Source organism: Microchirus variegatus (genome assembly GCF_963457635.1).
Source record: "Microchirus variegatus genome assembly, chromosome: 10".
Taxonomy (NCBI): Eukaryota; Metazoa; Chordata; class Actinopteri; order Pleuronectiformes; family Soleidae; genus Microchirus; species Microchirus variegatus.
The window spans coordinates 14,020,771-14,031,770 of record NC_139811.1 but is presented as its reverse complement, the minus strand read 5'-3'; the positions used below and the strand labels follow the sequence as shown (position 1 = coordinate 14,031,770).

The window sequence follows — 11,000 nt, the reverse complement described above, 5'->3', positions numbered from 1 at the left end:
AGAAGAAGCAACATTTCAGTTATATTTAAATTTTGGAAAGCTTATTATTTACTGTAGAAAACTTTAGGGAGCTATTTATTTGTTAAAGTTTTCATTTAACTTTATGAGACATAAGATATTGCTGCTGAGCCTGGGAGCTTCCTGCACCTTTTGTTAGAATTTTAAAACAAAGATGTTTATTGTATAAGATAAAAAAAAACCTTTAACATGTTGCAAATCTGAAAAGTTGTTTAATAAACATATGCTTAAAGGCATTTAAACGTTAAAGTTAAGTGTTGCCGTTTTTATTATTCAAAATTTTGAGGCCAAATTTTCACTTTTACTGCAAATGAATATCAGCTCCAGATCGGTTATCAGCCTCCTTGACTGCTAATAATCGGTATCAGCACTGATAAAACATATTTATATATTTTTCCAGTAGGATGTGTATCTGTGTGCGCACCTCTTTCAGGAGTCCCATCTATGTCATCTTCATCATCATCATCATCTTCTATCTTCTCCAGATAGGGGGCAGGGAACCAGGACATTCGTTTGTCTTCATTCTCCACGAGCCACCACCCTGAACACAACACAAAGGCACACGAGAAACATGAGATTCCAGCGAAGGGCATGAGCCTGAGGCAAAAAGCGTCAAAGTAAACAAACACTGGCTGAGGTTTTCCTCTGCTCACCTCCTTTGTCTTTGATGAGCACGTCCACTTTTTCATCCAGGGCCACTTTGAAGGGTTTGTTCTTGGTGTCTTTGGTCTCGTACGGAGCCACGCACCTGTACGTCTCTGTGACGAACGGCTGGGTGATGCTGCCTGTGGCGTTGAGTTGTGTGTCCTTCATGTCGTCATCTGACGGCATGATTATGATGCTGGAGAGATGAGGACTGTGGGTTAGTTTGGTTTATAGCCTGGATACTGCTCTAAGTCCATATCTAACCAAAGCTGGGACAGGACGGCAACTGCTAACTGTGAGCATTCTGAATCTTAAACTTAATAAGAGATACTAACAGATGCTTGGTATAGCTTTGGTGTTTTTTCTTGGAAAGCCTGTGTGATACATTTCCATCATTATACTTTAATGATAGCTTTTTTGCCCTTTTTTTGCAGGATTGTTCTCTCATTAGTACTACTTTTATTAGTTCTAAGTGTTTTATCTGAAATAGTTCAGGTTCTCTATAACCAAACTATTCTCACGACCGCCAAGAGGCGAGAGCAACTGACAAGGAATAAATGGATGAGGGAACTCATGAGGGAGTCCCTGGAATGTCTTTATCTTGTAGAGCAAGATAAAAGTGTGGGCCTTGGAGGGATAGGGATTGTGGCCTGGGCTATTAAAGCTTTTCCTGTTCGTCAAATTCTTTGCGACATATAGTCTTTGTTCTGGAGAATCAATAGAATGAGAAGAATGTCAAATATTTTAAACTAGAAAAGCACTCGGAGAGCGCAGACCTCCACCAAGGCAGCTCAGTGCCTACAAAATACACTCCGCTGTAACCAGTGATAGCGTCTACGGATCACGCCCAAAATTCAATCACTTGTTCCTAATCCCATTGCGGACATTTCCAGAAAATTTCATCTAAATCCGTCAGTAACTTTTCCAGTTCTGTTGCTAACTAACAGACAGACAAACAAACTCTGGCGAAAGCGGAGGTTAATTATGTATATAAATACGTCATATATCGATGATGTATTATCAGGAAAACTGGCTCCTCCTCTAAGATTTCGATGAGGTGAAGCCAGATGAGGTTTTTATCGATTATTTCTCATTTATTCACCAACAATAGGGACTTATTACGTGTTTCCTTCAGTGTTGAATTCTTCGGGGCCTTAAACCTTAAACCACCTTTGTGAATGTGAGGCAAAATGGAGAACCTCCAAACTGTGTGTGGCAGCTCACCCCTTCTTGGAGAAATCTGGCTGCAGGTCCTGGTCTTTTGGGTGGAAGAACTGGACGAGATCTGCAGACTGAAGGACCGGCAGGCCGCAGCTCAGGAGCTTGTTGCAGTATTTCTGCAACATCTTGAGGCGCACAAGCGATTTTGTGGGCCCCTTCTTGCGGCCGCCCTGCTTCGTTTTTCTGGCTGAAGGCGACAAGAGAGACAGGTGGAGTCAAAATGTGCAGTTTTATATAAAATCTTAGAGAAAATAAGATTGTAAATGAATAGGTTAAAGGAAAGCTGGGATTTGCACACATTTACCTTGAAATTTTGGGATGATTCTTTCAGATTTGTTCAGTTTACTTCCTGATGGAAACGCTTTCTTCATTTGTTTCTGTCACGTGAGTAAAATCAACAGGTGGTTAAACAAAATATACACAAAAAGAAACTGCACTTTAAAAAAAAAAAAATGTATTGTTTGATTCTGACATTTTATACTTACATGCAGTTTCTCGAACTCTTGAAAAGTTCTGTAAACAACAATGTCGTTCTGATCCGTCCACAGCACGGAGGTCATGTACATCTGGAAATTGGAGAATGCACATGAAAAACTGCACAAAAGGTGCACTGCAACAAGATTTACTATACTGGTGTGTGTATATTGGTGAGTGTTCTATACTGTATTCAGAAAAGTTTTTATACAGAACATTACTGTAAGATCACGGTAGTACATGACATAACTGTGAAGTTACAGTAAAATACAGTATTTGAACAGTAAAATTATGTTAAAACAAAACAATATGACCTAACTGAAGAAAACTACAGTATTTTTTTTACATGAAAATTCTGTAGAATCACAGCAATATATGACAACTATGGAGGCACAGTAAAATGCAGTATTTAAACTGCAAAACACAGTAATATGTGACATAACTATGTAATAAATGACAGTGTTTTTACATGAAAATACTAGTTATATATAACGTAACTATGGAGTCAGTAAAATACAGTATTTAAACTGCAAAACACAGCAATATATGACTGTTTTTACAGAAAAAAACTGTTAAATCACAGTAATGTATAACAAAACTATAAAGTTACACTAAAATACATTATTTAAGCAGCAAAACACTGTAAAAAAAAACAGTACAGCGAAGTAAACTACAGTATTTATACAGAAAAAGATTGTTAAATCACAGTAATATAATTTAATAACTAAAACCACAGTAATATGTGACATAACAGTGAAGTAAAATACAGTATTTATGCAGGAAAGGAGTGTTAAATCACAGTAATAAATAACAGGAAAACTGTGTAAAATCCTGTAAAGTCACAGTAAATTGTCACTTTGCAGTGATTTACTATAGAATCATTTAGTAATTTACTGAGCAACAAGTAGCCCCTGGTGTGAATGTGCTAATGTCTAATGTTTAACAGATCTTACTTTGCACTTCTCCTTGTGCAGGACTCCGGTTAAACGCACACTGATGGGATAGCGCTGAATGTCCATGGTGCGAGTTGCAGAGCAGCGGCTGCAGCAGCAGACAGAGAGAGAGAGACTGAAGCCTGGACTGACAGTGAAGCAGTCGTGCTGCCTTTATATTCCCTCCTGCAGTGCTGCAGGTGTGGCCGCATGAGTCACAGGTGGAAAAATGAGACCATCCTCGTCATTCTCAGGAAACTCCAGCATTTCTCTGCACTGTGGAACATATTCAGGTGAAACGTCAAACACTTTTTGGCCTTTTTAGTCTAGCTGTTACTTCCTTGCTAATTCCTATCATTTTATTTATTTTTTCCCTTTCTTTATCCTTTAGCCTGTTTTACTCTTGGGTCTTTTATTTAGTTTTATTTCATTTAATAATGAAATAAAACTAAATAAAACCCTTTCCCAAAGAAAGGGTTTTTCTTTAACTTCTGTTAATTTTGTGTCATGGCAACACCTTTAGTTCAAAATAAGCATAAGCATTTTGACAAAGATCTTCTTATCTATTTTTTTTAAATGAGGCTGATTCATAAGTCTCTAGAGGTGAGTTAGTCAGTCCACATTAACCCTTTAAGGTACTACTCAACCATTTGGTCGCCCACATTAAGTCACTATATCTCATTGAAAAATGCATCAAGCTGAACTCACTAACACTTAATGTGACTTGTTCTGAATGTTGTACTTTAAGAATTATGAAAACCAGGTTTATTATATTAACAGACATCTCAACCATTTGGTAGAGGCCTGTATCTAAAATATTGTAGGGTCTAATTATAAATAAATTGTTATCATAAGTAAATAAAATAAAATAAAAATGCAAATAAATATTTTTCCTTTGCTTTTTTTCTTGGTGCATACTTTAAAGGGTTAAAACTTACAAATTCACATTTAATGCTCAATAAACATAGATAGCACTGTCACAATGCTGCAATATTTTAAACATCAGTGCCTCTAGATATCAGATGATATATTGAATGATAAGGTTAGCCCATGCATTTGTGGTTTTTCTATCTTGTGTATTCATGTTTTAAATTTCTTCTGCATTTTCAGTAGTTTGTTATAAAAAATGGGAACAAAATCACTACTTTTGTTTGGCTTCACTGATGTTTTAAAGCACAATGGGTACATCATGTACACTGGTGTGATACTTGTATGCGTGGATCTGCAGAAAGCTGGAATTTTCCTCAGACAATAGTCAGCATTGTTGAAGTCAGATAAGGAAGTTGTTATTTGCATTTTAAAAAACATCCTTCGCCCTCAAAAGGAACAAATGTTGCATCATCTTCAGTCGGGAATCTTTAGCTCCGGCACGTACGCCAAACGTGGCACATTCAACAATACTACTAATACTACTGTGAACTGACAATAAATAGTTGTCAGCCCCTAATTCACTGATATTAGTCACACTCGTACCGCTAAGCACCATCTATCTATCTATCTATCTATCTATCTATCTATCTATCTATCTATCTATCTATCTATCTATCTATCTATCTAAGCATATTATAGTGGATATCCAGCAGCTCACTTGTAACCATGTAACAAAAACCCTGTAGTAACCAAATAGGTTGAAGTTTTGAAGGAGCCATTGATGTGAGATTATCTCCAAAGAAAACCACCACACCTTGTTTGTGGCCTCATGAGAACAGTTAACAACAAAGCATGAAGGGAAAAAAAACATCACTGCATACACACAACACTGACTTCAGTCCTGATCCATGAATGAAAGTGAACTGTTGACGCTTGGCTTTGGAGACGTCTGTGAAGAGATTATAGGTCAAGGAGAGTGTCCCATATTTGTAGCAGCAAAATATCATATTTCCACACCATCGCCATGTTAATCTTGTAAGAAAAATGGAGGCTTCCAAAGAGTAAAATGAAAAGTAGACCTTTATTCCAATAGTTCCCAATGAACCTCACAATGGATGGCGAGTGAAGTGACACAAACTTCATTTTTCAGGTAAGAAAACAAGGAACAAGGACCTTTCTGCAAGGAGTTTGCATGTTCTTTCTCTCTGTGTGTGTGTGTGGTTTTTTTTCTCAAAAACATGCAATGTGGGGATTAGGTAAACTGAATGAATGTCAACTGAGATAGGTGAGGACATGAGGATAAAGTGTTAGAGGATGGATGGATTTGGTCAGATGTAAAATGATAAGCCTAAAAAAAACTTAAAATATCCCTTTAAAAAGCTGAAAATTTGTTTTTTTGTTATTATTTTTGATTGGGATTTGTGTATACCTGTCTGGTATCTGGGTTATACACCGTGGCTGGGATTATGACAAGAAGAGGCATTTTTTCATTCATGGCCAAACACTGACATCTAGTGGTGACTGCAATTATCGCGATGGGCCTGGCTTCAGAAGTGAAAAGAAATTCAACGAAAGCAAAATAGTATTCTCTTTATTTCTCATCACACAACACACACACACACACACACACACACAGCAGATGTATTACACACCATCTGACCATCTTTTTTTTTTTTACACTCCAAACAAACATGATTCTGACATTGCACATTTTTTGATTCTCTTTGATTCATACAAAAAAAACAACAGGTTAATTATTCTGACATAATTCAAACAAACCATAACATGCTCAATCCACTTTAAAAAAAAATTACAGTGCAAACAGTGACTCTCCATAACAACCAAAGTCCACGCGTCATGCTGCAGGGTCACCAAACCAGCGGGAAAGGCTACAAGCGACAAAGAGGCAGAGGCACATGCACTCTGCAGCACGTAACCGACGTACAGCCTTTTCAGAAAGTATTAACTCACTTTGCACGTTTTCTCTCAAAACACAGAATTATATTTTCATGTGATCTTTCAAATAAAATATTACAGACCTCACCAGAAAAGGCTCTAAAAGGCAGTAGGTTTTCTCTCCGTCTCTCAGCGTTATCTCCTACTTTTTTTTTTTTTTTTTATAATCACAAGTGGGGCCAGCACTGTCACATACAATATGTGAGCTCCATCGTTCCACTTATGCATGTGAGCTTTGGATAAAAAAGAAAAGAAAAACATACATATATATATATATTTTTAAAAATAACCTGAAAATAAAACGAGTTCCTTTTCAGTGAGCGTTGTCTTGCATAGAGAAATATGGAGCCATAGCTGCTTTTTTTTTTCCCTCATCTTTTTTTAATATTAGATGAGATAGCGTTAAGAGGATTTCTGAAAAGCCAGGCAGCTTTAATGGAAATAAGTGATTAGTGAACATTTCCAGTTCACGAGCGAGTCTCACCGATGATGCAGGAAAAAATAAAAATACTGGACTGTTATGCACTTTGTAACATTTGTTTAGAAAAGTGCTAGTATATAAATAAAGTTTTTTATATATATATATATATTTTTTTTTATTATTATCTAGGAAGACCTCCCTTCGTCGTAGTGTCAAACACCTTGGTGAAGATTCCACTTATATTATACTCTCTCTCTTTCTCGACTCGTAACTGAAAAGGCAAATCACGTTTGTAGTGTCTCCACTGACAGATCCTGTAAGAGTGCAAACACGTCAGCCTCACAGAGTGGAAAAATTTAAAAAAACGGGCCACAAAATGAAAGCAGTTCTACAGCAGCAGCGAGTGCGAGAACTGTCCATTTTTGTTTTCCTTTCAGGTTTCCCCGTCTCGCAATACAACACCTTTCTCCTTCACTCTTGGCTACGCGGTTTTTTTCTTCCTCCTCCTCCCTGAAGCGAGGAGAACACGTCAAACCCCACACTCGGCATTAAAGGGCTCTCTCCGTCGTTCCCGTACCATCTAAGCACAGAGCAGCGCTGAACTGTCCTTTTTTCTCTCAGTAATACTGCGTTATCGTGTCACCGAAACTCGTAAATAGGCACACTGTGCTCTCGGACATGGTTGAGGATTAGAGACTGGTACCTGCAGACAGAAATATCGGTATGAGAGGAGTGCCACTAACATTTTGCATAATCTTAGAGGGATTTCAGGATTTCTCAACACAGACAGTGTTGTTCTTTTTGTTTTTTTTTATAAATGTGGGTGTTGGAATGAATAGTATTTAGTAGATTGATTTGGGCAGCAGCCGCAACATCCTGTGGTACAACCGTGACATTCTACTTCACGCTCCACTAAAGTGCTTGTTTCTGCCTATAAATGGCTAAAATTGTTGTTGTGAGCGAGTCCAACAAGATTATCGAAGCACTTAGTGTCATGTCTCGATCTGAATTCTCACTTGAGCGACTCGAGGGTTGTTGCACAGAAGATGCAACAGCCATTGAAATCCTGAAATTCCCTCTTTAAATTTGCTTTGTAATTCTGTTCCTGAGCGGTAGTTACCATTCAGAACTCCTGTGGTAATAGTATCCCTCAATTGTCGCTGTGGACTTCTGGAAGCAGATGTAGTAGAAGCCGGCGAACGAGGCCCCGCTGATGTCTTTGATTGTGTGGTCTGGAACTAGAAACTGTTCCTGACAGGGGAGAGGGAAAAAAATTTAAGAAAAAGAAAGAGTTTCAAGATTAAAGCTAACACGAGTGAGACAGAGAGAGAGAGAGAGAGAGAGAGAGAGAGAGAGAGAGAGATGTAAAGTCATGAACTAACCTTCCACCTCATGAAGACATAATCACTGTTGTCCAGAGCTTCGTAATCAAAGTCGTCCGAATTGAAACTTTTGGCATATTTGTAAAAAGGCTGGAACTTGCCCTGATGGAGAGGATATTGTAAAAATAAATAAATAAATAAAATAATAATGACACCAAACATTCAAAACTGAAAACAGATAAGGTTTTGATGGATCAAGTCTAGGGGATTGTAACATTTAGTACATTATTTCATTCCATCCAGCTTTATTTCAGATTGTAACCCAGTTTATTTAAGTTGTAAGACTGGTTACGGTTCATCCAATGCGGAGAAGGTTGTGCTAATAAATGTTTGTGTCATAATACCTGAAAACTAAGAACTGCATTTAATTGCACTGCCACATTACGACAGCATCAAAGAACAAACTCTGCTTATTGACAGCATCATTGACCTCCGCCAGGAGGTATGTATTGGCCGGAGTTTGCCTGTTAACAACATAACTCGAAAAGTCGGGTTCGGATTAAATTTTCGGGAAATGTCCTCAATGGGACCAGGAACAAGTGCTTAAATGTTGGGCGCGATCCATACACGATATCACTATTTTATCGCTATTTTGTGGGGGGCTGAGCTGCCTTGGCAGAGGTCTGCGCTCTCCGAGTGCTTTTCTAGTTTGTATTTTTTTCTCAGCTCAGCTGTAAAGCCTAAAGAGACGATGAGGTGATGTCTATTTCGTTGGTCGTAACATGCACCGTCACCGCCGCTAAATCCTACACTACACAAAAGGTAAGATGAAGAGCCAGATGCTACAGTGTGGGTGAAATTAAACCTACAGCATGTCTCATGTGTCTTTCCATGCATATGAAAAACCCCAAAAACAAACGTCACAGTATGGTTGCTCAATGTTTACATCTCAAAATTCAAAGCAAAGCAAACCAGGGACTGCACAAATATTGCGACCCCATATCTCGCAATTATTAACCTGTAACAACAACAAACAAAACAGCAGCACAGAAGAACAGAACATACCCAGTGCTTTCTGTCCACGTCTTCATCAGCGTCCCACTTCCTCGTTAAAAATGGCCTCTTTTGACTGATAATTTCCCCGACGAAGAATGTTGTGAGCGTGGGGTACTCCTGTCACACACGGAGAGAAACAACAATGACAAAAAGTGCCGACAGTGAAACTTTGTTTTCAACCTGCATCAAACCTATTTTTCAGTGGCTCATTTGTTGAGCAGCAGTCTTTTTGAACTATGTATTTGTGTGTCCAGACATAACCAATCTTTCTGCGTGGGTTGCTATGGTAATAATCGCAAAGATGTACATAATGTTTGAGGCAGAAAACAAACTCAGGGTCAGACAAGACTGCTATACAGTACAGTATATTCCAGTATGTTCCTTGCTGAGTCAGTTCATTCAGACTCCGGTCCCGTTGGAACCTGGAATGAACATCTGTCCTCACTGATCCAAGCATACGAGTACAGCCTTAAGCAGGACTGTTCACGCCTGGCAATAAAATGAGTCTAAAACTGTGCTAAGAATGTTTTGACAACCGTGTCCTCAAACCCCTTAATGTAGTTTCTGTGATTGGATCTGAGAACACATGTAGGGCACATGTGCCGTTCAGACCTGGATCACTGAAGGTGGATGTCAATATCAGGTCTGTGTGATTTAAACCTGCTGTTCAGACTTTCACGATGCAGTGGCAATCTTGGTATTTTCTGCCAGTGTGAACAAGGCCTTATATTCTCAAACACAACAAGGCCACTCGACTTTCATTCCACTCCCTTGCAGCTTGAGTTTACTCCAGGACTCTGCTGACATTCTCTTTTCCATATGTTGCGTAATGTTACCACAGTTGACCCACGAGGGTCTGCACCATAAATTAACATCTACTTGTTTGCATTTCTCTCAATTCGTTCTGCTTTAAGCAAGTGGGAACCAGTTCCTGTCAGCCTCAACTGGTAACAGCAAACACCAGTTCCTACATGTTGGTAGTTAACGGAGTAAAGTTCATTCTTGTAACATTTGGCCTCATTTCAAATCTCACCTCAGTTAGTCCTTTTATCTTCAGGTATCCACACAAATAGGAGTCCTCCATGGTAACATGCTGCCCAAAAACAGAGAGAGGGTTAGTAGAATACATCACAATAGAATAGAAGAGATCAGAGTACAGTAAATTTGAATTTTGTCTTTGTAAAATATACAATAAAACATTTAAACTGCTCCTCAAAAATATAGAGCAAAAATTAGACTGAAACACTGAGGCCTGGTGCAAGTATTACATTATATGATGTATAAAATGACAATAAAAGTAGAATAAACGGAAATTCATATTATGAATGGTATATTATGCATTATATTTTAGGTTTATATACATATATACATATATATTTAGTTATATATAATACTAACTAACGTCTTCAGTGTCTTGCTCAAGTGCTTATACTTCACACATGATGTGAGGAAATCGTCCAATATTGACATGCAGTGCACATTTAAACTGAAAAAGCAGAATACAAGCAGAGTCGTCTCAAAACTGGGTCAGTCAGGTTATGATCTGACAGCACGAAGAGCTGCTAAAATAGCAAGTTAGCACCAGAGCTACAAATAAGCCGACTTTATTAATAATTGAAAAACGAATCAGGACCAAAAAAATATTAAAAGCACATCGATTTACCTGCAAAACAACCTCCACGTCGTAGGAGTTGCCTTTGCTTTTCTGGTAACCACGAAACTGTGAGCCGCCGTACAGCAGCGAGGTCGCTACCCCCGGCTGGTACGTGTTGATCGGGGCAGGGGGAACAAGCGACGCCGAGGATGCGCAGGCCGGGGCGGTGGTGGTGCAGCACTCTGCTGGGACAGGCATGATGAGCGCTAGAGAGTCACAGTCAGCAACCGTCATGAATTTCGTGGCAGAGCACAACGTAGCCGGAAAGAGATGGTGCGCTGACTAACAGAGTAATAATGTCTGTTTGTGACTCATAAATCACCGAGGTCCAGGACTTTGAGCTGGGGTCGCAGCGGCGCCTCTTGACTGGCTCCTGAAGAGACGCACTGTTTCCATGAAGCCCATTGGCCGCTGGGGCACTGTTGTTTCTT

At 39.0% G+C, this 11,000-nt stretch overlaps 1 protein-coding gene across 1 annotated transcript; it reads right to left on the bottom strand.

The window, feature by feature from the left end:
- Positions 1 to 5,782: 5,782 nt before the first annotated feature.
- On the bottom strand, positions 5,783 to 10,930 carry gid4 (GID complex subunit 4 homolog). The gene is made up of 6 exons (XM_083896587.1): positions 10,579 to 10,930; positions 9,949 to 10,008; positions 8,925 to 9,032; positions 7,920 to 8,021; positions 7,658 to 7,788; positions 5,783 to 7,240 (listed from the first exon to the last, which is right to left on the bottom strand). The coding sequence occupies exons 1-6, from the start codon at positions 10,801 to 10,803 to the stop codon at positions 7,177 to 7,179; spliced, it is 690 nt and encodes a 229-aa protein (XP_083752713.1). The 5' UTR covers positions 10,804 to 10,930; the 3' UTR covers positions 5,783 to 7,176.
- Positions 10,931 to 11,000: the final 70 nt, after the last annotated feature.